Source organism: Nanorana parkeri, unplaced genomic scaffold, assembly GCF_000935625.1.
Source record: "Nanorana parkeri isolate BGI_ZX_2015 unplaced genomic scaffold, ASM93562v1 scaffold88, whole genome shotgun sequence".
NCBI lineage: Eukaryota > Metazoa > Chordata > Amphibia > Anura > Dicroglossidae > Nanorana > Nanorana parkeri.
The window spans coordinates 1,367,033-1,394,471 of NW_017306356.1; the positions used below are offsets into that span (position 1 = coordinate 1,367,033).

A 27,439-nucleotide genomic window follows, 5' to 3' on the forward strand; every position below is an offset into this window, starting at 1 on the left:
AGTAAGGGGACAGCGCTTGAGCATGAAAAGGGTGAGTACTGCTTCACAAACTTACCATTTTGTTTGTTGTTGCTTGAATCTTAAGGTTGTGGCCAGGCTATGGACATTTAGACATTTACATAATCTTAACTAGCAGTTACTGACCCCTGTAGTCATGGCTATTGTAAAGCAGTTTATTCACAAGGTTCCAAATAGAAGCAGTGAGCTTTCAGGATGAATTACTCCACCTTGACTACAGAGGTAAGTGAGGGCTTGTTTTGAAGGATACGTTTCTGCTTGTTACGGATTTTTGAATTTCCCTAGTCAATTCCATTACTAATTCTTTGGTCCACTTCACTGCATACTGGGCCAACTTTCTGCTCATTGGACATAACTTATTTTACTTGCCAGTCATTAGTGTGTAGGCATAGAGGGGATGTGTAGTTCCTGATGTATGAAAAATGCTGGCTGCAGAGTAATGATGTAAGTGGCGAGGCAAATTGATTAGGGTAAGGATTAAGAATTGCTACAGATAAATGAAAGACATCTTGACTTTCACTTTAAAGTGTTGTTCCACTTTTTCAGTCAAACTTGAGAAAACCCCTCTATATGTTTGTTATGTGTTCCCATTCACACAGCATACCTAAAAATAATTTTTGAAAATATATTCCTTACCTTTTAGCTGTTTCTTTGGTGAAGGCCTTTGTGCAGATTCCAAGCTGCTCTGAGCAGTGTGAAAGTAGAGGCACAAACAGAGGGTCAGTGTGAGCTTCCTCTCATTAACATACAATGCCTTGAAGCCTTTAACTCTTTGTTAGGACAGACCGTATTCAAATCTAGTGTACAACTGATAATTAAATCTGCCAGCACAGTATAGACAGGGTTAGAGTAAACGTAATTTCTCACAACCCCCTCCTTAACATTTCCTATGGTGAGAGCTAGGTAGGATTTTTAAGCAAGTATAAAGCACTTAAAAAATGCAAGCAGAATTTTTTTTTCTAGTTTTGCAGTGTAAATGGGAACACATGGCAAACATAAAATGGCTTCTAAAGTGGAACTAAACTTTAAATCTTTGTTATGGTTTTTGCAGCATTTTTTTTTTTACTGTAAGTGCAGAAGCATGGTAGGGATATCAAATTTTGTGTGTGGTGTGCTCTGTGGAGAGAAGTAAACAGAGGCAGTCAACTGATGCTGCTGCAAACGTTGGCTATGGACAAATGTCTACCAGAAACCAGAGTTTGAAAGCAGAAGGAACGTGCATACCAAAGGAAGCAAAATACTGAAAAGGGAATGTGTAATAAAAATTGTAATTTATGTAGATGTAGGCAGTATTTCACTGAGTGTACACACAGCTCAAATCAGTGTAAGGTTGAAAAAAAGGTGGACCAGAAGCTCCTGAAAAGCCTTTATTGGCCATTACACAACACAGTTACTTTCCAAGATTTGAAAAATAAAATAAAACTGCAATTCCTTGGCAAGGAATTATTGAATATATTTGTATACCTACTACTATAATCTAGTTCTGTTTTGGAGATGGAAGAGTATATTTTCCAAAATTCTTGAATGACATACCAGGATTCTGTGACTGCCCTTCATATGTCCTGGCTTCCAAAAAAATCAAAACACTTATACAAATCTCTGCTCATGCTGCTGACAAAGTAATTGCCCTAGAAAAAAAATCAAGAATGTCTACGTTGATATTTAAGATGAAATATCTTTGCAGTGAATAAAAGTTATGTAAATGAAAATTTTGCCATTCTGAACAAAGCACCATTCTCTGCTGAGTCAGGCATGAAACTTGACATTGGCGTTCTTCTTTTCACTTTTATGACAACCTCCTGCTTATTTTTTAACTTCATTAGATCCTACATAAATTTCAGAGAAAAGCTCTCTGTCTAAATCTTATACAGTGTTTAGAAAGCGTTTATTTTTATTTTTACAAGTGCATTTGCTTAGGGTTGCAGAACACTTCCATCTATGGAAGCGCCATCAATAAAAAGTGAGTTTACTGGATTACTGGGAAATAATATGGTGCCACTCTGGTGACTTTGCGTTTCGGTGCAAATGGCTGTTGGAAAATGGCTAACAGAAATTTTTACCTAACGCTAACCATTTAGATTGTAAGCCCTCATGTGCAGGGCCCTCCTTACCAACTGGTCTTGAATTGCATTGTGAATGTAATGTCTTCCTTATATTGTAAAGTGCTGCACAAACTGTTGGCGCTATATACATCCTGTATAATAAAAATAATAACCTTACAGGGAAAGAGCACCTTTGAGGGACACACCATGTCCGGACCAGATTTGGATGCGTTTCTGCAAACACAGTGAGGGAATTTATCAAAACTGGAGCAGACAAAATGTGGGGCAGCTGTGCATGGCAACCAATCCGCTTCTATCTTTCTTTATCAAATCTTAACTGAACAAACTGAAGAGAGAAGTTGATTGGTTGCCATAGGCAACTGCTCCAGATTCTGTGTGCCCTAGCTTTGATAAATTCCCCCCGCCAGTGTGTTGTGTTTTTGATGGGTTTTTTACACTATTTAATGCATTCCAGTGCAGTTTTTTTTTGCCTGAATGGGCTTTCAGGTGCGTTCCAGTGCATTTATATGCATTTTGGTGCGTTCCAGACCAGAGAAAATAGTGCATGCAGCATTTTTTTCCTCCCCACACCAGAAAGGACTGTACTGTTAAAAATGGAGCCCAAAAGTACCATAGGTATACATTGGGGTGCATTTTAGCTGCGGAAAAAAAGAGGGCAGATTACTAGCTCTCCATTTACTTCCTGGAACTCTGGCACATGTGACTAGAACATGTAACCTTGCACATCATCTCAGGGGAGAAAATGCCTTTACCTGAGATCTCCTGAGATTACAGATGAGATTTCCAAGCAATGCTCTGCTGATGTAACCTTCCCAGGATGCAATGCTTGGGCACGATTATATCATTTGTGCCAAAGTGGACCAGGATGTATAAAAAAAAATTGCAAGTAAAAGAAAAATATGAATGTAAGATGATTTCATATCGTCATGCAGAGCTGCATTCTGATGTGATTTTTAGTCAAAGGGGTTAAGGGTCCGCTTTACGCACAACATTTTTGGCATAATTTGAATAGCTGAATCCGTTTTGTGTTTTTTGTTTTTTTTACACTTGTAGTTTTGTTTGAATGGGCCCCTTTTTTTTTTTAACAATAATTGTTTATTGAGAAACAGGTCAATCATAAATGACAACAACAATCAAATGGGTATCATATTAATCTCACATTTCTGGCATTTTACATAACAGAAAAGGCTTATCCATACATTCAAAAATTTCAATAACAATGCTCTTTTCCGCTTAAAGTATCTTGCCAGGCAGTTTGGGTAGGTATGGGACATTTACTTAGACCTTTTTAAGTTAACAACATAAGAATAACCCAGAGAAGAAAAGTAAAGAAATGGAAGACAAGGAAAGAGGAATAGACATCACATTTCTGTGTGTCCATTAGAAGTAGGAGGGACTAAGGAAAGAAAGAAATCGGGATGTAAGAGACATACCTTCTTTATTGTGGACTGGCGTCGGAGCTAGCTCTCTACAGCTTGGGCCCATAATATTTCAGCCATACTCCCCACAGATGTTGGAATTTATTTTGGGACTGTGTTCTACAGGAGATTACTCTCTCGTACTCGCATTGGGAGTGTACTTTCGAGAGAGTTTCACTCAGGTTGGGGACCGTTACCGATTTCCAATAACTTGCTATCAGTAATCTGGCCGCAAGAATGGGCCCCTTTTGAATGCTACTACAGTGTTCCTTCTCTTTACTTTCATTTCAGTTTTGATTTATTGACTGTAAGTGCATTGCATGTATGTACCTTTTGTTTAATGCAAGCAGTATAAGTACCTGAATTATGTTTGGTATTGAAATCTTGCAGTCAACTGTCCAGCTTATCCGTATGCTTCTTATGACACTGTCCTGTCACAGAGCAGGGGAAGGGAGGGAACCTGTAAGTGAAAGTGAATCTGTAGTAGGGTAATTGAGGTCCACTCCCCTGCTAGTACAAGGCTGTTTTAAACTTGCTTTTGCGTAGTTACCCTCTGAGTGTAAAGTCGTACCCATACACTTACATTGGGCATCCGATCAAGTCCGCCTCAAAAACTTACTGGCAGACCCGATCAGACCTCCCTTGTGAAAGTGGCCTAAGGATTCCCCTTAATTCATTAATTAATTAATGTATACTCCTTATGAGTGATCCAGCCAGGAGTTCCTAAAGGAGAATGCTTTTTGCTTGATTAGATTAACGGGCAGTTCATTTGAGTTGGGTTTAGCATGATATAAGACTGAACAAATCCAAGTAACAAAGGTTCCAATAAGCCTAAAATTGCAGTTTGTCATAGTTTGAAACTTTTCTGACTGGCTGCATTTTCTGTTCTCTTTTGGGCTCTTACTAGAGCTGTTCCATGAATGACCACCTAGCAGAAAACCCAAGGCCAGATTTAGAAATGCTAAATGTATTATATCTTCCTGATGGGCTGTTTGATCTCTCAGACAGCACCTAATGGCCGTATATAAGCAATTTTGCGCTGATCTGTTAGTTAAGTGGGCTGATGGCATTTATAGGAGAATTAGAATTGGGTAAGGCAGCTCTTAGCATTAGTGGTTAAGAATACATACAATAAGCAGAATATGCCATTGTTTTGTCTTGGAGGGTTAGTGAATGGTTAAACCCTTAAAACAAAATTAGGGAAAATCCAAAATATTAGAGCTGTCACCAGAACAACAGGATAAGGGTAAGATTTTCTATAGACACACCTGTTCTGGGAACAACTGTATAAGAGGGGAATTCCCTTTCCTTTGGGGAATTTCCCTCTTATAAATCAATTAGGCCCATGGTATTTGTGCGGGGGTGAAGTTGCGTGGGGGTTTTCTGCACATGTCTGTCACCAGTACGACGTGTCTAAACCGGCGGGTACCGTGGTCATTATAGAAGAGGAAGCTGGGCAGAACGTCTAGGCTCAACAGATATTTTGAGTTTTTTGGCAGCCACATTACATATAACACAAACACAATGAAGATTAAAAAGCATTTGTCTCTTCTCATTCTTTAAAATAGACCGTTACTCCCTTTCACTAAACACTGATATGAAAACCTCTTACATTTATTAGTTAATGTTTTGCTTTTACTTACAGTCACTGTTTTTCCACTTCATGATTGAGTGAGGCACTGGTGAAGTAACCCTGGCCTCAAAGATCCATCCTGGAAAGGCTACATCACCAGTGCCTCCTGGGAAATCTTATCTCTAAACTGCAAGATCTTGGGGGTGGGGGGTGCACTGTCACATGTTTCAGTCACATGTGCCAGGGTTCCAAGAAGTAAAGGGAGATGGGTTCATCCTTGTGAGAAGTATAAGTATCTCTTTGCAGAGTGTCATTACTAAACAATTCTAAAAGTGTCTTTGTTGTCATTCTTAAGGTAAAGGTGACATTCCTCTTCAACAAAGGTCCGAGAGAGAAGGTTTTTTACAACTTTTAATTTGCCATTGTGTGTGGAATAGTGTAAAAACATTTCATTCATACTATGCCATATAGAATAATAGTTTATCATAACCGTTTGGTATCCAGAGATGTCTGGAGGTGGGAATGTACTGAGATTGTGTGCTTTAGGCGCAACCCTTTTCCTCGGCGTAAACACAGGCTGTCTGGCACATATAACAGCGCAGTTCAGCATTGCAGCATACTTTACCATGTGAGACTGCAAATTTATTTTACTGAATAAGATGATGTTTGGCAACTTTTTGCATTGTTTGCCAATAGAAGTATAAAAAGGGGTGAATAGATTAATAAAGAATTCAGGATTTTTTAGGTGCCAACTCTGTTGACAACAAATAGATAAAACCTCAGCTGTAAATATTAAGGAGTATTAGCTACCTGGCTCCTAGGATTTGTCATGCCTTGGTTACACCATTTAGATCTTAGTGCGAACAGTACCATAACAATTGTTTAAAATATATATTTCATAAGCAGGGCATGCTTACAGTCTATTTTGTTTTGTGCACACTTTTGTGTGTGTGTGATTCAAGCCTTCATAAAGATGATATGAACTGTCTACCCAACATCATTTATTTATTTCTCTTGTTGCTTTTAAATCATACCTCTTGTATGGCTATTTAATGAGTTTTGTATCCACCAAGTTAGTCAAAGGTCTGCCTAGAAATTTTTTTCTCTTTCCCACCTCCCCCAAACTGGCTTTTGTTATGTATTGCCTTGCTAATCTTTGTGTTGAACGGTATCAGACATCACCTTTCATGGGGGCAGATAGCCCACTCTTCCGCTTTCTTTGTTCACCCTCTCCTTTAATAGGAGAAGTCAACGTGGAGGACAAAAAGAGACTGAAAGTTTTATTTAATCAGGGTCAGAGGGGTGGTGTTCAGACTGACGGGCCCACAGGCAGACTGGCCTTTTATGCTTTCCGACACAGATGGCCCAGTTGCATTCATGTAAAGGAAGAGAATGCGTCCCGGTTAAAGCCATTGTAGGCCAGCATCGTTACACTTGACAAGGGTTGCCAAGGACAACAGACAAATATCACCAGAACCGTGTGATCAGCAGCTTTCTCCATTGAAAGCACTGAGTTAAAACACCGCTTTCCTTACTGCTCTCCTGCAAGTTGATGGTCATGTGTTGCTTTAAGTTCCTTTTCTTATGGGTAATTTTTTTTTTTCTCCAGATACTGTTGTCATTTAGGAATTCAGCATATTTTAACTATTTGGCTTTCTCCGTGAAAAGGCTACAAATTCATCATCAGAGTATACATTATTTTATTTGAATAATTTAGAACGATTTCAATAAAATGTTAAAATGCATACATATAACAAATACGTTTAGGATTTTCAAGTTAGTATACACATTTTAGTTTTTGTTTTTTTTATATGTTGGTGGTGCCATATTGTGTTTTTCATTATACATAGGGTTATACAGCTTATTTTTATTCTACTTCCTACATAAGTAAATTTCCTTGTAAAGTGGAATGAGATTAAAATCTGTCAAGATGTTTGTAATTTGTTCAACAAATATATGTCAGACCTCCATTGTTAATGATTGAAGAGAATAATAATCCATGCTTCAAACTGAGTTCCCCTACTTTTGCTAGTCATGCTATGCATTTTTTCCACACAGACTTTTTTTTTTTTTTTCCATGTGTCGTGATGGAAAAAAAAAAGTTAACTGAAGTTTCCTCTGTTCTGTACCTGAACAAATCAGCAGTTTAAGGAGTAAATCCCATTGATGGCTTGTGACAGTCCCTATTTAAAGAACTCTCCCAACTGTGTGGCAGGCCAAGCATGCCATGAATTTAACTCTTCCTGTGGTCCACTTCATTGTAGCCCACAAAGGAAACAGAAAAAGGGAGCCCTTTGTTCGGTGAACATAGTGCTAATCTTTGAAAACGCTTGAACCCTTTTCTTTGGAAAAGCAGCTCTGCTTTGCACAGTTGTGTCTGATTACTGTGCATGAGAATAAAAATAAACAGGACAGGTACACTAAAAAAAAAAAGAAGATTTTAGTTCCCCTTGCAGGTTCACATAGCTGGCACGTGCTATTATCTCAATGGATCAGGTGGTTGTTTTTTGTTTTGTTCTTTTTAATCCGTTTTCTGTACTCTGTCAGTCACAGACTTTACGGGAAACTCACCTGCAGAGGAAATCAGTGGTTGTGGTTTCCTCCAGTCATTGTTCTACAGGGTCAGTTAGTCATGTGACAAATTAGCTTAAGAAAGGCAGGCCATATACAGGTGAGACATAATCTCTTGTTTCCAAAACATTTCTGGTATTTATTATCATTGCAATCGTATTTTGTGCAGCTGAACTTCTATTATCCCGTAGCAAGAAAATGATTTATTCTTGGTTAGGTTAAATCCATACATGAACATAAACTTTGCTAAAACGTAGATTGGATGTGCTATAAATAACATTCAATGTTTTCTAAACAGGATTTCTTTATTTCATTACATATTAGTTTGGTAGCCAAATAATCTAGAACAGTCATCCTAATGATATCCTGTAATGTTATCTTGTACGTTATCAATTCCACCACTTCGTACAAACATGGACTATATTTCTTACCTTATTATAGCAGAACTCCAGACACAACATGGTAGAGCTCCACTTCAACAGTCAGGCTGGTACATTATTTTTCTCATTTTGTTGTTTTGCTTCAGATGTACCGATAACTGTTGCCTCAAAGGATGCTTTTGGTATTTTGTATAAATCATGTGTTGTGCAGAAACGATCAGTTACAGGACTAAATTTGCTATTTTGTTAGTTAACAACCACAATATGAAAACAGTATCTCTAAACAATCACCCAACACATTGAAATATGTCCCTTCTGGTCTGCAGGGGTAACACTGCAAGCTGATTTATAGTAGCCATTTTTTATGGTGTCACCCAGCAGATAGCTGGCAATACATTAACCTTGTTGGAGTTTTGCCTTGGCTACATAATTACATTTGACAAAACAGTATTTAAGCAAACACCAATTAGTTTTGCAGAGTAATGTACACACAGATGATATGTGCACATAAAGGTGAAATACATTTTAATGGTTATTCTGTTTTTGTTAAATAATGTTTGCACAGATATTCATACGTATTTTGGATGTAGATTTGGAATATGTATAGATTTGGACACAAGCGTATGTATCTGTGAATTTATTTTGAATACACTGTTTGTTTGCAGTGCTTGTGGTAGCAGTCCTTTGTGTAAAACCTAATGTAGTAATCACAAGCACATTCATTAACCAATTCAGTCTCAAAACAAAGGTGTTTTAATTGAGTGCAGCAGTGTAAGTTTGTCACTCTTCATTGTTTTGCCATGTACTTTCAGCAGTGATTACAAGAGGTCAGTGCCCCCAATTTACACAGTACTTTGACTGTATCTCTGGTGAATAATAATGCCAGCATGGCAAACAAGATTTTGGCAAGTGTTGGGCATTAGAGAGGGTATGGCTGTCATAACAGTTAAAGGTTTTTTCCTTTGCTTGTCTATATTAATTTTCAAATTGGCCTTTTTCCCTTTAGCTTGTCATTAGTAACATTTACTTAAAATTAAATTATTTTTATGTGTAATTTTTCCCCCCCCCCTCTTAATAGCCAGCAATGATATATTTTATTATTGGACGTATACTGTAATGTCAGTCGATAGTGTCTAATGCCAATTTCAGTAGACATCAAATGCGCATTAAAAAGTCAGTTTCAGCAAATGCTTGAAATATAATTTTTGCTAAATTCTATAAACACAATGTGAAATTATGCAACTATAAGAGCAAAGAAAGACTATTTGTTACATTTTATTCTTTTGAGGTACTGATTATTTACATATAGCTGTATGCCTTTTAAAGTTAACAATGATAAGTTATTGGGTTATAATTCTGGTGTTTGCTTAATTTCAGCCTTTCTACTGTTTGTGTTATTACATCATTAGCATGCTACCATTACAAATAAAAGCACTTGGTAATTACAGCCTATCTCAAATGTAGTCACTAAATTTTGATTATTTAAACGGTAAATGGTTTAATGTGTAAAGTTCACGGACAACAGGGAAAAAAAATTTACTTACAAATATCCACAACCATCCGTTTTGTACTTCCACTGGAATATATTATACCAAAAAATTGAATTTAACACAAACATTGTAAGGTACAAACCGAGAAGTCCAACATGTAAAGTCCAAATTGGTTATTCCAGTTTTATGGCAGGATTTACTTGAATGCATTGCAGAAAAAGGTTTCACGTTTAAAACACTGTGATTTTGTATGTACTCAAGTATTTTACAGTAAAACAACCATATTATGGCTTCCAGTCCTATATTTTATCCAGGTCTCTGAATTTATCTAGGAATCCACTTGGAGTGACCTTTATTTCCCCACTAGGTGCCGATACCATGGCTTACGTACCTAAATGCAACAGCAATTCTTTGCTTTTGAATTTGGTGTATGCATAGTAAGGTTTAAATATAGTTTATCTTTAAGGTGCCTTTGAAAATCTACCTCTGTTCTGTGAATGTAATGTGTATTAACGTCTTTCTTTTCAAATTTGTCTCTGATTTAGTTTTTTGCTTACTGTAAAACTTTTATTAGTCCATAGAGAATCAGTGGTTTAAATGATATAGCTAATGTTTGATAATGCTCATTTTTCTCTCGTATTCCGCCTATCTTCAGCAAGTGAACATAAAATACAGGTTTAGCTATGATTAGGCTATAATTTAGTTTTGTTTTTTTAACTGGTGAGTTTTCTTTTAAACTGTAGATACGCACAAATTCAAACCGCTTGCCTTATTAGCAGGAGAGGCTTGAAATGAATGAAATCCTGTAACTGCTTCACTAGCCTGTAACCCTGAGGGTGCAAGCAAATTAACTGAATACTAATTAATCTAATTTGAAAACTGATACAAAATAACTTTGCAATAAGCAGAAAAAAGTCTAATAGAAAAAAAAACAAAAACATTTTTCTAAGCAAAAATTATAAAGCTATGAATACACTCTCTACAAGAGGTTGTTTCATAATTTGCTTAATAGGGTTTATTTTCTATAGAGATAGAACATATTTTTAGAATTACAATAAAATAAATTAGATACAAATATATAGACAGCGCCTTTTAGTTTCATTATGTTTCTTACAGTGGTTCATTTGTACTATGGTTACCCCTCACGGAAGCTTCTTAGAGGACATATATATATATAAAGCAGTGAATGTGACATTCACCACACATTCATGTGTGGTTAATAATTCCCTGTAATTTAAAACATGAGCACCAGAAAGATTCACCTGTGTGGAATATTTGGTGAAAATCATTCGCTGCACACATAAATATTCCCCTGCACACATTTTCCTATGGTCCTGTCCACTCCACAATGCATCAGTTTGTATGTATTTCTATAGGGGCCAATGAACTTGAATGATTAGTATTTATGGAGACAGCCACACATGTAGGTTTAAAACTACCGTATTGTAAATAATTGAATAAGGCCTATATGTTTTATTGGGTAAATAGGTCTAAATCATAAGTACTGATTTATAAGTGTAGTAAACCATTGGAATCAGAATTAATTGTGTAAAAGTCAGACCAGTACAAGACCAGAACCAGTACAAGATGTTGGTTGTTTCTCAATACAGGTTACTGTATTTTAGAATATGTTTTTACTTTAATAATGCTTTTTGTCTTCTTAAAATGAACCTGCACCCAGACTATGCATACTAAAGCACATTCTAAACAAGTGGGAAAACCACTTTAAAACAAGCCCTAATGCCTCTATACATCTTTTGAGCATTGAAGAGAAATCATTATAGAATTCAAATCAAAGCTATATTTTTGTTATAGCCCTCCAATATAAATACACAGCAAGTGTCTCTACAGTGTTTCTTGTGATCTTTGAGGATCTTTTTGCTGTCTGAGCCTTTTTCCCCTATTGTTTTTTTTTATAAATTCTTTATTTCAAGTTAACAGATTATTTGTTGTATAGAGAAAAACGGAAACTGTGCCCGTGTGGACTCGCAGGTCCGGGCATATAAGGGATATGCACATTAAAACATCAGCAAGAAAGTAGCATACATGGTACAGAGAAGCGTGAAAAATCGCCACTGGCGTCATTGGAACGCATCTGTAGGGAGGGTACCCTCTCACGGAAACCCAAGGGGATAGGAGTACGTCGTTTCCCAGCTAGTATGTGTTACAAGATAAACTAAAAAGTGGGTTCAGTATAGGGGGACATGACTATAACCCTAGGGGAAGTGGAACCTCTGTCGCCCCGCCTTTGAGGAAAGGTCAGGGATAGCGGCAGAGAGTAGGGGACTGGTCCCTCCGAACATAGTAGCCTTCCCTGGCATAAGTGTGAGGGATGCAGTCATGGGGCGTTGCTGGTGTTACCATGTTCACGTCAGAGGAAAGGAAGGAGTGGAGTATAAACAGGAGGTGGAAAACACAGGACAAGACAAGAGAGGAGGAAAGGTTAGGGGGGCTGAAGTGTAGAGGGATGGGTTGATCGCTGCTTGTCATCGCCAGAAGTTAGGAATCCATGATCGTGCGGTATTCCAAGGAAGAGGTGTAATCTATCCAGTAATACCAGGAGGCTGAGAATCTAGAGGAGGTGCCTCGGATGGAACTGGTGAGGTCCTCCATGAGTCTGATGTCGTTTATTTTGGAGAACCAAAGCTTGACCGAGGGCGGGGATACCTGTTTCCAGAGTAATGGGATGCAAGCTCGAGCAGCGTTCAGTAAGTGGATAAGAACCGATCTAGAGTAACTCTTAGGCGAGAATTGGTTATGATGGAGAAGGAAGAAGGCTGGTTCCATTGGGACGTCGTGGTCTGTGAATTTGTGGGCAATCTCTCGGACCTGGGACCAAAATGGGCTCACAAGGGGGCATGACCAAAAGATGTGGAGCATGTCTGCGGGGGATGAGCCGCAGCGCCAGCATGTGTCTGGTATATCGTGGAACATCTGATGGAGTTTATGTAGGGTTCTGTACCAGCGCGTGAGGATTTTGTAGCCCAGCTCCTGATATTTGTTGCAAATGGATGACTTCAGGCAGTATTGCAATAATCTGTCCCTTTCAATCTGTGAGAAGTGGGTCTCCATTTCCCGCTCCCATTGGTCTATAAAGTACAGTGGGGGATCTAGGTCGATGTTGAGGGCTAGCTGGTAACAAAGAGATAATGTTTTCGCTATTGGTCCTGTGTCAGCACAAGTTTGTTCGAGGGTGGAGAGGTTCCGCGAGTAGGTTGAGGGAGTCGGGAGGGATGTCAGGAAGTGAGTCAATTGTAGGCATCTCCATGTTCCCAAGTTCCGAAGGTCGGGATCTGTGGAATGGGCACCGAGCATCTGCCAGGATGGGCCGTTTAAAAAATGTAAGACCCTGAATTTGCCCCTGTCCATGAGACGGCGGAATAAGCCATCTTCCAAACCTGGGGGGAATCCGGGGTGACCTATGATAGGTTGCATGGGCGAGGGCTGTATAGACAATTTCGTCTTAATGAATGCCCGACTTGTCACCTGCCATGTGGATCCCACCGTCGGGTGGATCTGACAGACCTAGGAACCGGCCCGTTGCACCATGGCAAGACTGGTAGAGGAATGTCGGTTGTAGATTGTTCGCGTTCAATCCATGGCTTGATGCCGCCATGGCGGCACCAGTCGATCACTCGGGATAAGTGAGATGCTATGTAGTAGAGATGGAAGTTGGGTAGAGCAAGCCCTCCGGCCGCCTTAGGGCGTCGCAGGATCGGTAGTCGCAGTCTGGGGATTTTGCCGGCCCAGATGAAGTCAGAAACCAGTTTCTGCAGTGAATGGAAGAACGTGCGTGGGATCTGTATTGGGATGGCCTGGAAGGGGTATAGGAGACGTGGGAGGATATTTTGCTTGATGATGTTACAGCGCCCTGTCCAGGAGAACGCGGATCGGGACCATGCTTGGAGGTCTGTCTTAACTTTTTGCAGTAATGGGGGGAAATTTAGGCTGTACACGTCTGCCAGGTTTCGAGGTATGAGAACCCCTAAGTATTTAATCGAGGTGGAGGACCACTGGTAGGGAAAGTTTTGCGAGAGTCGTGACAGCATGGGGGGGGGATCGTAAGGTTCAGGGCTGCCGACTTCTGGGTGTTGGTATGGTAGTTGGAGAGCTCCCCATATTGTTGCAGAGCCGCAAGTAAGTTGGGTATGGTTGTGTCCGGGGGCGTTAAGAAAAATAGTAGGTCGTCAGCGAATACTGCTACCTTGTGCATGGTCCTCCCCGTCTGCATGCCCTGGATGTTTGGGTTGGCTCTGATGGTCAGGAGTAGGGGATCGAGGGTCAGGATAAAAATGAGGGGTGAAAGTGGGCAGCCCTGCCTGGTTCCGTTGGGAATGGGGTCGACAGTATTCCGTTCACGCAAACTCTGGCCGTTGGATGGGAGTACAAGGCCAACACCCACGCGAGCATGCCCGGGCCCAGCCCAACATGTTCCATGGTGAGTCAGAGAAAGGACCAGTCAACCCTGTCGAAGGCCTTCTCTGCGTCCGTGGACAAAATTAGGCTCGGGGTAGCCTTTTGACAGGGCTGAGTGTATGACATTAAGGACTCGGGTGGTGTTGTCCCTGGCCTCCCTGGAAGGAACGAACCCAGCCTGGTTTGTGTGGACCAGGGAGGGCACATGGGGAAGCAGCCTCATGGATAGGACCTTGGCCAATAACTTGGTGTCCACATTCCGCAAAAAGATCGGCCGGTAACTGGGACAGACCGTGGGGTCCTTATCTGGCTTGGGAATCACCACAATGTTGGCCGATAGCGCTTCCTTGGGCATGAGTTCACCCTCTCGAATTGAATTCCATGCCGCCAACAAGGGAGTAGTCAGTAGGTCTGAGAAGGTTTTAAAATAGGAGAGGGTGAAGCCATCAGGTCCCGGGGCCTTACCAGTGCTGGTGCGTTTTGATGGCCTCCTCTAGTTCTATAGAGGAAATAGGTGACTCCAGGGATTCGCGTATTGCGGGAGAAAGGGTGGGCATGGTAGATGCCTCTAAGTATGCCCGAATATTGCGTTGTCGCTTAGTCAGAGCCTGGGCGTCCCGGGGGCCAGGGAGATTATAGAGGTTAGAGTAGTAATCCCGGAAAGCCGCGACTATATCGTCTGTTAGGTGACATAGCCTTCCAGAGGTGGACTTTATGGCTGGGACGTATGTCCGGTAACGTTGTTGTCTAAGAGCCTGCGCCAGAGAACGGCTGCATTGGTTGCCGTATTCATAGAAGTGGCGACCGCACTTGGTTAGTGTCGCCTTCGCTCTATCCATGTAAAGGGATCGTAGGGAGTCACGCAAGGAATGTAGCTGAGTCACTATACTGACTCCCCTCGATTTTTTGTCTGGGGAGTAGCTATGGTACGTTACCGGGAAGTGGCGATCCCGAAGAGAGGGAGCCTGCCCCTCTGCGAAGTGGGTCTCCTGGAGGAAGCCCATCTGTATTTTTTGACTGTGGAGGTCCGCCAGCACCATCCTCCGCTTCTCCGGGACGTTGAGGCCTCTGACATTGAGCGACATGATCCTGATGGAAGACATGCTGAGATGTCAAGGGAGGGGGATAGGAAAGTGGGGCTGGAGTACACTAGGAAAGAGAACACAGACGAAGACAGGGGTGGTAGAGAGCACACAAAAAGAAGGCAAAAATAAGGCAATAGAACAAAACAGATAGAAATAAAGGAAATGAACAATAGACCACTTGTGTCTCGGGAACTAACTGGTGAACCGAGGTTCACAGTCCCTGTGGCACTATCAGCACTGCAGGGACTAACTAGTGGGGGAACGAGTCTGAGCAAGGCGGATCAGAGCTCCGCGGGTCCACATTTGAGGTTGTGGTAAAACTGAAGAACAGCTTAAAGGGGAGAACTTTCCCAACTAATGAGGGCCTGTCAGTAACGGTGGGTAGGAAGAGGGGTCGCGGTCTGCCAGCTATGGGGGTGAGCGGTGTTTGAAGCCCCTGGGTGTGTGGGATTCCCCTGGGTTCCCCGGCTACCAGCAGGGAGGAATACCCGAATCCCGGGGAGGGGGGGGTTCCCCGGTCCCCCTCTGTCCAGCCCCCGTCCCAGACACTTGCCCTTCGGCTTAAGGCCTCTGGTAATGGTGGAGGGGTGAACACACACCTAACCCCCATATTGCCTGAGGAAAGATACCTGACATAATAATAACAAGATAGGAAATAAACTTCTGCTACTGGCACATGTATAAACATAGGAGTTGAGCAGTTGGTTCATGGGCCACCTGGAGTGCCGGAGCCCCGGTCTCCCGTGGAAGTCGAAGGACCCGGCCCAGCTCGAGAACATAACAAGGGTCCGGACCCAGCCGTCCGCAGCCATGCTATGGGGTAAGCAGGCTAGCGGAGCCCGCCGGGGGCCGGAACAAGTCCGTCAGTATCATTTGCGGAAGGATACTAGTAAGGGCCCTCCGGGGCCTGTGGATGCGGCCTGGTAAACAGGAGGTGGTGGAGACGGTCAAACATAAAGGTCAGGCCTCAGCCTAATGTTTCGAACCTCTTTGCGGCCGGGACAATCATCTGCTCAGGTAGATGGGCCTGGCGGGGACGAAGAAGGGGCCGCGGCTGGCGATCCGGTTCACAGTTCTTCGGAGCTGGGAGGATCGGCCTCTCGCCGGTCAGTAGGTGCATTAGGCGATGGTCGGATAGGCCGGCGGGGTTTCGGGGACATCGGAGATTCGTCGGGGAGATGAGCAAGCCAGTCCGGTAGTTGAATTGGGGGCATCTGTAGTAACACACATAGGCTGGGGATGTCTGCCGGAGATCGGACCGTGAACGAATCTCCACCCTTGCGGACATGTAAGCGGATCGGATATCCCCATCTGTAGGAGGCGCCGGCCTGGAGGATCAACAAGAGGAGAGGAGGGGGCGCAGCAGGGCCCGGCGTCGTAAGGCATTGCGCGAAAGGTCCGGCAGGACCTGTAGGGCCGCTCCATCGAATTCAACCGTTTTTTTCAGCCATGCCTGACGCAGGACGTCTTCCTTCATGGAGTAGACTTGAAGCCAGCAAACAACATCTCTTGGGCGGGACGTGTCTGTGGGCCTAGGGTGCGGTGCACCCTGTCCAGTAGGATGGAGTCAGGGGCTGTATTGGGGAGTAGTGTGCCAAATATCGCTTGCACCGTGGAGCGGAGGTCTGCAGGGTTTGTTGCCTCCGGTAGGCCTCGAACTCTTACGTTCTGGCGTCGGTTGCGATCCTCGAGGTCTTCCATGCGCAGTTGGAGGGCCGCAATATGCGGTGAGGTCACCGGGTGCGCCTGCTCCAAGGCCTGGACCCTGGTTTCTAGAGCCGCACACGTGGTGGACACAGCGGACACCTCTGTCGAAACCGACTGGATCTCCTGTCGCACCTTACTCAGGTCGCGCTGTAAGGCCGCCTCCACTCTGGTGACCATTGCTGCGAAATCTTCTTTGGTGGGTAAGTAGTTCAACAAGGCCCGGAACTCCTGCGGGATGTTGGACAGCTGCTTGTGGGATGGGTACGAGTCAGCGTCAGTGGAGTCTGAGTCGTATGTCCGAGGTGAGTGTGTCCCAGAGCGGGGTGCAGGGGATCGAGAACGGGCATTGCCTCGTGGCGTGCGTAGGAGACGGGGCTTGGAGGCCATGATGGACTGGTCCCGGCCGCGGGGCCTAGTACGTGTGGAGGTAAAAAATTCTTGCATCGAGGGGGTATTTCGTTGTAAAGCTGGCTTGTCCTCTTTACTGCGTTGGACATCGTTTGAGGCCCAAACTGGAGGGGTATAAGTCGGTATGAGTAGTATAAAAGAGATGAAACCCACGGAGCTCACTGTATTTGCTGCTTACTCCGCCATGAGCAGGACACGCCCCCGCCTAAAGATTACTTAACCCACCACAAAATGTTATATATTTTCGGATGATACCCTTTATCGTTTTTTTTTTTTGGTGGCAGTTGCAATTTTGTGCCACACAATTATCAGCACAGCTGTTTATCAAATCCATATTTTCGGTAAACAATACACTTAAACTAATTTTAGTACACACAGACACAATATAATGCCACTTCATGGTAAAATATAATGAAGTGTGCTGAGTAAATGGATACCAAATATGTCAAGCTTTAAAATTGCATGCCTCAGTGAAATGGCAGAAAACATTGGTAACCAAAATTGTTCATAATCAACGCTTTTCAAAGCCTTTACAGGTCATCAATTTGAAATTAACCATGTTAAGGGCCCTAGAGTTACTGCTTCCGCTATGGCGTGGGCAGTGATACCTAATATGTGTTTTGTAATTGTAATTTTCATATGCAGGTGCACCCGAGGGTCGTGTTTTGCATTTAGAGGTGTGTGATGGGAGGGGCTTTAAAAAAGTTTATTGCCTGTTATTTTTATTAATAAGCCCCTATGTGATTGTGCAGGTGACAGGTTCCCTATAGGGAGACATCAGGGGTCTGTCACACTGCTAATGCCTACTTTTGTAACTAATCAAGCTTAATCCGAGCTCCGTCAGCTTCTCTGTCTACAGAGTCTGGGAAATGACAGCATTGAACCCGGAAGTGATTGGAGCTTGTCACTTCCAGGTTTGTTCTCCACAGGGGAGGATTAGCACAAGGATATTTGCTTACCTCTTTTTCACCTCTACAGCTTGACATCTGTCATGAAGGTCCCAGACATCCAGGAGGGATAGAATAGCCCTGGGCAAATGGTGCAGGGGGGTTTAAAGCTGTTTTAATGCATGTTAAGAATATGTAAACAGTAAACAAAAAAGGGGCCTGTGCATGAGCTTTCCTTGCATCAGAACTGATTTGCTGCCATGCAAGTCAATGGAGATGCTAAAACAGGTTGATGCAACTTTGAAAAATGTAAAATGCAGGTCAGAAGATAGTCGTCTGTACGTTAAATGCACCTGTCAATAACCTCAGAACAGTCTCCCATCTCAAATGTGAGCTGAATGCACCTGAAAGCATATGCTGCATTTGTCTATCTGCACAACATTCTGCAGACTGCAGTGTTCAGATGCGGCTAAACTCCACATTTGGACGTAGCAGCACTCTGTGCTATGGCCACAAACAAAGTGGATGATTAGCTACTTCCAGTTTGTGTGCTGCCAGAACTCTTTGCAATCAGGACTGGCCAGAAGTCCTATTCTCATATAACTGCAGGTATGAGCGGTTACATGCGAACAGTGGTGGTACTGGCCATTGATTTTTTTCAGGGTACATGTCTGTCCATGAGAATGCTGGCTGTGGCTGTTTGCACACTGTGTGCAATTTTTTATTTTTTTCTCTGGCAGCAAGAATCGCAGATTCTCACTGCCGAACACCCATTTGAATGTGCCCTTAGTAATCTGATTTCTGACAATGTGCTATGTTATTTCAGTTACAGCCTTTTAAACAAAAACGTACGTTCTGCCCATCTTGGACAGGCAGATCAAACTTGCGATCATCGGAAGCCCGCCCCCCTGAGGGGCGGGCTTCCGATGACCGCAATGCTGAAAGGGCAGTGTGCACACCGGCCCGTTCGTCATTTGACTCCCGAGCGCCGTTCAAACCAGCCGAAAATCGCAAGATTTTCGGCTGGTTTTCTAGCGTGCTCCTTAGACAAAAGACGTGCGACCGTACAGTAGAAACGGTCGCACGTCTTCATTCACACTGCACGATTCTCGTACGAGCTCTGACTCTTTCTGGGGCCACTGACATTACATCCAAGATGGCGGCACCCAGCAGCAGTCTCCAGGCTTTTGGATGTCTACATTGTGTATATGATCTTATGTGATGATTGTTGTTAAAAATAAATAGTTGGGAACAGGTTGACTTTGCATTAAAAGTTTTTGCTCACATTAGGATCTATGTTTATCCTCCCCAAACTTCCTAAAAGCTTGCTTAAAGCTTTACAAATGTTTTGCAAACGTTTCATATATACACTACCCTTATACATGTAGAAGCCTATGTGAGCAAGGCCTATAAGAAACGCTTTCTGTAGGAGACGAGGAGGCTGCTTATGCTGTTCTTCTACAAGTGTTAGTTTTCCTGTGGTCATGTCTATTGTTTTCTTCAATACTTTGTGTTCCTTACCTGGAACAAGCATGCAAATAAGGACATCTAATTTTACAATGACTTGACAGGTATGCACACTTGTTCCAGGTCATTAAATCAAAGCTTACTAAACCCATTGGGCCACTATACTTGTCAGACAACTAGCAGCTTCAATTAGGTATTGGCTATGCTATCACCTTGTTTGCAGCTTAGAGGTGCAGGGCCTTAATCCTGTCCTGGCCAGAAGTTGAGGTCTTGTGTACAGCGTGGGCTTTTGATCCAAGGAGCTCAACAGGGACACTGTTACTAGCTTGTAGACTAAGTACTTTAACTATTGTTTTGTTACCTAGGAGCAGGTCAGGTTCACGTTAAAACCTTACATGACTTGCTATCATGGTGTTCGTACTTGACGACCTGTTACTGATTGTTCTTTTTTTCTCTTGTAGGTGACAATGAAATGGACTGGTCAATTAGTAAGAAGGATTTGGAGGTGAAGTTAACTGTTTTCATTTTTTTTCTAGAATATTTCTTTATTATTTTCCAATATATACACAGTGTAAACATACAGACATTATTTAGGGTTGGGAGGGTTTTAGTTTTTTTTTCTTTTTTTAATGTTTCTTTCTTCTTTCTTTTGGCTTCATTTTAGCTGAGACCTGTAAGGGGAAGAATGCTTTAAATATTAGAGGAATATTATATGGTTGTCTCTTAATAATAATGTCCGAGTGTTGATACTGTGTATATATTGGAAAATAATAAAGATTCAACTGTTTTTTTATTTTTATTATACATATTAAAAACAAGCGTTTTCTTATCCTTAGTGCCAGGGTCCCGATTTTTATGATTTCATGTATTTGATTATATTATAATGTTATTATAGCCTTGTACGTACAGTATTGCTAAAGATGAGTCGGATCTCATAATAAATTAACAGTATGTTGTCATGACATCTGATAAGCACATGCTGGTTCTAGGTCTGTAAGTCACCTAGTGGTGAAGGAAAGATAAGAATGACAGCTCCAGAGCCCGCACCTCTGAAAACAAGTCAGCAGCTCCCATATTTGCATCCTGATTGGTTTCTTGCAATACAGAAAATATTCTCTAGACTTAGCTGCATAAGCTGCTTTCTGTGCTGAGGTCTTGCCAATCCACACTGTGCATTAGGTTTTCAGTGATTCCTTCACTTGCATTCCTAAAGCTGTCCATACACCTATAGATTTTTGATCGGAAAATGTTGTTGCTGCCAAGAACCCTTGGTCGATTCTAGCTTAAATAGCCCATCAAACACAGACTAATGTCGATTTTGATAATTGTTCGCTAACAATACTAACTCCCCGAATTTCGTCGATCGACAGAACGGATTTTCGTTTGTGCATGTGCAGTGTTCTTGCTGGGATTTTTTTTCATACGAAAATGCCACTAATCCATACATTTTCGTGCAATTCGGAAAAATGTTTTCCAGTCTAACTGATCGAGGAAATTTGGCCAGAAGTACAGTGGTTAAAATCGTTGGTGGTCCATCAACTGATCGATTATCATTCGAAAGACCATTCGTGGAAGATTTCCGAACGAAAAAAACAATTTGGTGTATGGGCACCTTTAGTTTACTGCAAGATACATCATGAAGGCAGGCACCAGGACACTGTGTGTATCTATGTAAATACTGCTTCCTCCCCAAAGTCTGCATGCTTTCTATACCCCCACAAAACAACAACGGAGAGAGAAGTGCTGCAAACCAGGAGGGGGCTGAAAATGCTTGGATACAAGGGTGTGGGTGGGAGAGAAAAGGTCCGTGGTGTAGACCAGTATTGTTTCCAGGGTATGGGTGATAAATTCAGCGGTTGATCCGATTCATCCCAGAAAACATAAATGTGTGATACAATGATGAGGTCAGCGTATAACGAGGATCAATAAAGATGTAGAAACTCACCATTAGGCAAGGAGGGTAGCGGAGTCATCGGCAAGGGGTGGAGTCTGTGAATTCCAAATTCCAAAGCTTCTGCTTGTGGTCTGTTCCTGAATGGGATGTAGGTCTGCTGTTCAGAGTGGATGTCCTGGTCGATGCGGATTGCACGGTGGCAGAACGTTGAGTTCCTAAGTTGCTGACAGGCTGTGGTGGACTGATCTGTCCTTAGGGGACCTGTCAGAGGAGTCTCGTAGTGATGCCGGGGGATCCCCGTGACAGGGAGATCAACAGAGTCACACTGTTGTGGAGAGGGAGGGGGGGCAGGCTGGAGCAACAACGGTGCTGCGGCCGTCGGTGAGCAACCGGGGAGGAAGCCAGCTTTGTTTTTGGAAAAAAAAGAGGGGGGTATGCCGCTGTGCTGCAGTCGTTAATGGCAGTCCGTTGAGCGACCTGAAGGAAGGCTGGCGGGGAGACACTGTATGTGTGAGAAGGGGAGGGGGCTGAATGTCCGGCGGTGCACATCGTTTAACAGTAGATACAGAGACATTGAATCCGTTTTGAAAAAGAACTGGCAACTACTACAGTGTGACCCAAAATTAGGCCCGTCACTGCCACCCAAACCCACCATAGTGTTCAAAAAGGCCAAAAGTATCAAAAACATTGTGGCACCCTGTAAATTGGCCCCCAGCAAGGCAGCACCAACACGCACCTTCCTTTTTGGCAATAGGGTGGGTAGGAGTCCATCAATGTAAGAAAAGATCATGTCTAACATGCCAGTTCATCACACTTGGCCAAAAAACATTCAAAGACACCGCGGGCAACACCTTTCCTATCCGCCAATTCACCACCTGCGGACATGACCACGTTGTTTATGGTTTAAGGTGCCCCTGTGACCTCCTCCTATATAGGACGCACAATACGCCCTCTACGTAAACGAATAGGGGAACATAGAAGATTTATTGAAAAGGGGGACAATGAACACAGTGTCCCCAGACACTTTCTCCTCAAATACAATAAAAACATAAAACTACTTCAGGTATTTATTATTGAACAGATGCCCAACCACATCTCCCCACCAGAAAGATTCCACCAGCTATGTAAACAGGAGACATACTGGATTTACAAGCTCAATAGACTGTCCCTATATGGTCTTAATGAAGAAATTGAAATCAGTACTGTCATTTGAAAAAGTTCTCCTTCATTACATAATGAGCATCTCAGAAATTGCCTCCAATCCAGGTCCCTGGGATGTTCCTTCCTTTTTTTCTTTTTTCTTTTTTCCTTCCCTTTTTTTCACATTGAGCATTTCATATTTGCCTCCATTTCAGAACCCTGAGTCTATTGGACCGCCTCCCTCTCTCTCTCATAGGCCCATCGTTACTATCCCCTTCCCACTCACGCCCACCTCATTATTACCTTGTCCTCCTTCAGCCCTTTAAAAAGTTTTCCCCGCCATTTCATTCTCCCTCTCCCTGGCTTGAGAAAGAAGTCAGTGACTTTGAAACGCGTTGCCGCTCTACACAGCCTTCACCCGACTCGTGCCTGTGTGATCTGCCAGCTCCGGGCATGAACCGAGTGTTCTCAATGGCCACAAGCAGTTTCTTCCACCGCTGCTCCTCACAGCTCCCCAGTTACTAGCTATGCGGGCAGCCTGACTGTTGACACTTTGGCCGGCTCATTGTGTTTGCCAACCCGCTGCCCCGCCACAGCAACTCAGCCGGAACACTCGGCACATGTCTCTCCATCATCCCCGGTCGCTCACCGTCTATCACACACGGCTGCAGCACCGCCGGACATTCAGCCCCCTCCCCTTCCCACACATACAGTTTGATACCGCCAGCCTTCCTTCAGGTCGCTCACGGTACTGCCTTTAACAACTGCAGCACCGCGGCATACCCAACCCCCCCCTCTTTTTTTCTCCACAAACATAGTGTGACACTGCTGGCTTCCTCCCCGGTCGCTCACCGGACTGTCACTGACGGCCACTGCACCGTTGTTGCTCCAACCCGCCCTCCTCCCTCTTCCCCCTTTTCACAAAGTGTGACTCTGCTGATCTCCCTGTCACGGGGATCCCCCGGCGTTACTACGAAACTCCTCTGACAGGTCCCCTAAGGACAGATCTGCCCACCACAGCCCGTCAGCAACTAAGGAACTTAACGTTCTGCCACTGTAACATCCGCACCCACCAGGACATCCACTCTAAACCACTGAACAGCAGACCTACATCCCATTCAGGAACAGACCACAACCAGAAGCTTTGGAATTTGGAATTCATAGACTCCACCCCTCACCGATGACTCAGCTACACTCCTTGCCTAATGTTGAGTTTCTAAATTTTTATTGATCCACGTTATACGCTGACCTCATCATTGTATCACATATTTATGTTTTCTGGGATGTATCGGATCAACCGCTGAATTTATCACCCATACCCTGGAAACAATACTGTTCTACACCACGGACCTTTTCTCTCCCACTCACACCCTTGCATCCAAGCCTTTTCAGCCCCCTCCTGATTTGCAGCGCTTCTCTCTCCGTTATTGTTTTGCCTCTTCAATCAGTTGGACACAACAGCCCAGATGCCTCTGAAGCCGCTCACCTAATCAGCACACCCTATAAATGTGTCTTTGGCCTTTGTCTCCCTTAAACTTTTCTATATCCCCCACCCCTGGCCTCTCGGTAAGTAAATACCAATTTCTGTGTCTAAATAAATGCTCCCTCCCCCTGTAATTGGTCATAGAGGCAAAGTATATGGTACAGAAGAGGAGGGGATTTCCTACTGGTTCTGGAAACTATCATTTACATATTGAATACACTGGGTTTTGGGCCTTTGGGGTGCTCTGTAGAAGACTTAAAAAATGGTGGGAAGGCATTTTGGTTTTCTGCTTTAAAGGTGTTGTACTGAGTTAATAAGTTTAGGGTTGATACAGGTTTGCATTAAATAAACGTTTAGGAAACTTCTTGCACTTGAGTATGCATATTGTGATCTCCATGATAATGCAAACATGTCAGCAGAAAAATCTGTACTACTAGCATGAGTTACTACTGGGTGCATGTCATGAGTCTGTAGGTACTATATGACGTTCTTGTTTTTCCTCCAACTCTTTAGGCTCAAGTTGGTAGATTTTCTGGAAGAAGGTCCAATCGTTACTATACAGACGACAAACATGTTATATGCAGGAACTGTAACAATCGTGGACATCTTTCTAAGAATTGTCCTGTTCCAAAGGTAAATTTAAATATTAGCGCCTCGCATATAACAGCTTGGTTAAGATCTGTAGAAATAACCATTGCTGGTGCGGTGTTTACTGCTTTACCACTCCTTTTTTTTTATCACAGTGTCTAGCCAGCTATCATATAAGTTTATTTATTTGCTGTCTATGTCCCCTTGAGGAGATTTCTCTTCACTATTTGTCCTGGAGATAAATTTGAGGAAATCTCCTGCAAGTAAGGGGAATTCCCATATTAAATATCTTTAGGGCATTTACCCTCATTTGAGCATTTCTCCTCACCTCTTGTTCTGCTGACAATTCTAAAATTTTGGATTTCCCCTTTCTTTCTGTCTCGTTGACAATGGTCAGTATGACACACACATAGGGGCTAAATCTCCCCAGTTGTGATACAAACTGCAATAATAACTTGCCAGGGGGCCTAATCCTTGTCCACTCAATCGCAAACTGGAACAAAAGTACTTGCAGGACTTATTCTGATGTTAAATGTATATTACTGTGCATAGTACCATTCTTTAGGTGTCCTGATTTTTTTCCCCTTAAAGGAGAACTATGAGGTGAGTGATTTTCCCTGAACCTCATAGTTCGAGCCGACGTGTGACAATTAAACTGTCGCACGTCGGCTCCATAGATCGGGAAGTGAGTGAACACATACTGTCGCTCGCTCACTTCTCGATCATCTCCCTGCAGAGAGCCTTGACTGTCACGGCTTCCTGCAGGGATTCTCCCCCTCCCCTCTCCGATTCTCCAGCGCTGACTGGCGGAACGGACAGGGGAGGGGGCGGGCACAGCTGTCTATATAGGCAGAGCCAGTTGGGTGGATCTTGACGATAATGTCGGGATCCGTCCCGGCTGCGGCAGTCTCAGTATACCGCGAGCTGTAGCTCGCGATATACGGAGCTTTGGGTCATGGGAGGACGCTAGTATATGTCCTCCCGTGACCCTTAGGAGAACTATGGGGAAAACACTTACCCCATAGTTCTCCTTTAAAGGATAAGAAATTAAAAACTAAATCTTATGGGAATGGGGATTTAATATTCTATATATTGAAAGCTTTTGGCATGACGTCATTATGTCGTACGTCATAGTACTATGTAGGGCTGCAACAACTAATCGACATAATCGAAGTTATGAATGAACAGAAAGTGCTTTACATCACTTCCTGTTCGTTCACGAGTTTCTGAATGGGTAGAAGCAGCTCAGTACAGAGGCTTCTACCCATTCATAACTGGACGATAGTAAATATTTACTATCACCAGTTTGTGAAAAAATGGAAAGCCTCAGTACTGAGCTGCTTCTACTGAATCAGAACAGAAACTGCAGAAAAAGAGATTTTCTGCAGTTTTCTCAATTTTATTTTATATTTCAAAAAAGCATAGTTTCTATTCATGTCGCTGACAGAGTACTTCTGTTTACACGGCTATCTTTTTTTTTTGTTTCTTTTCCACATCTATTTCATTGGGGGGTTTTTTTGACTTGTAAAAAACACTTCTGACATGTTGGATCCAAATATAATGCCAAGGGACAGTCCTAAAAATTCAATGGATGATATGGAATGATACAAAAATGTCAGTGCCCTGAAGTGTTTTATATCATTGGTCTGTATAAACGAGTATAGCAATGTCTTCACAATACTGGCTATTCTGCTTGACTTCTGATTTTGTGATCCTCAGATTCTGCTAATGTACAAAAAAATTCACAAATTTTCATAATTATAGTAACCTGTTTAAGCGCAGTAGACACCCTCAAGTGCCAATCAATGTGTTTTCATTATTTAGAATGCTGCTGTAGAGTACCCTGTAAGCCCCTGAATCCCAAGCACCCACAGTATGCATAATTTGTCTTTTACAAAAATTGTTGCTGAAACTCATTACCACTACACCCCATGATGCAGCACAGGGCCTCATCAACACATTATATTGTGGGATTCAGTAGGGGTGTAAGCCAACATTTAGAGGCCGAAATTGAATACTGCAGGTGCCTGAGCCCTGGTGGCCCCCCGGAAAATAAAATGCATGGCTGCAAACCTTGTGAAAGAAAGATTAATTTAATTTGTATAGACCGTTACAATGCTCACAATACATATTGCTAAGTGATTACATCTATCACCTGTGCAGTTTGAGATCTGATTGCAGCCAATTATATGGTATTGCTGAATGGTATATTACATTCTGTATCATCCTTTTAAGATTACCAACTTGGATAGCTATTTTTTTTTCGGAAAATGTATTGTTTCTTTTCACATATTTTATTTATTTTGTTTTTGTCTTTAAAACTAGAAACTACCAGCGTGTTGTCTCTGTGGACGGAGAGGACACCTCCAATATTCCTGTTTAACTCCTTACTGTTCAAACTGCTTCCTGCCCGGTCATTGTTACCAGGACTGTACAGAGAGACCCTATTGGCAAAAAAAATGTCATCGTTGTGCAATGATTGGCCACTATGCTGATGTAAGTGTGACATATTTTACTTTTGCTATTTGCTTTTCATCATATAGGATTTTTCATTTTGAGGTTGCATTTCTATGAAGATATGTAAAACAGCAGATCCCTAAACACTTTCTATTATCTATGTCTTTAGAGATGCCCAACATAAAGTATCACACCTGTGTCCTTAAGAAAGAAAAGGAAGAGAATCTCAGAAACTGAAATGTGGCATTAACCAAAATAAATGCTGTAGATATTGCTACTATAGTATGGATTAGTTGGTTATTTCTTAATATTTATTATGGAGAATACAAAGAGATTGGGAGTGCACCATTAGTAACTAAATAAACTTCTAGATGGGCATCAAAAGAGCCTGGGA

General features: G+C 42.7%; 1 protein-coding gene across 1 annotated transcript in view; it reads left to right on the forward strand.

Moving 5' to 3' along the window:
- The window catches only part of ZCCHC7 (zinc finger CCHC-type containing 7), a 160,305-nt gene that overhangs the window by 72,393 nt on the left and 60,473 nt on the right, over window positions 1–27,439 (forward strand). The window contains exons 4-6 of the mRNA XM_018552427.1: window positions 19,945–19,988; window positions 24,514–24,633; window positions 26,914–27,084. Coding sequence (XP_018407929.1) covers window positions 19,945–19,988; window positions 24,514–24,633; window positions 26,914–27,084 — 335 coding nt within the window. The remainder of the gene's footprint in view (window positions 1–19,944; window positions 19,989–24,513; window positions 24,634–26,913; window positions 27,085–27,439) is intronic.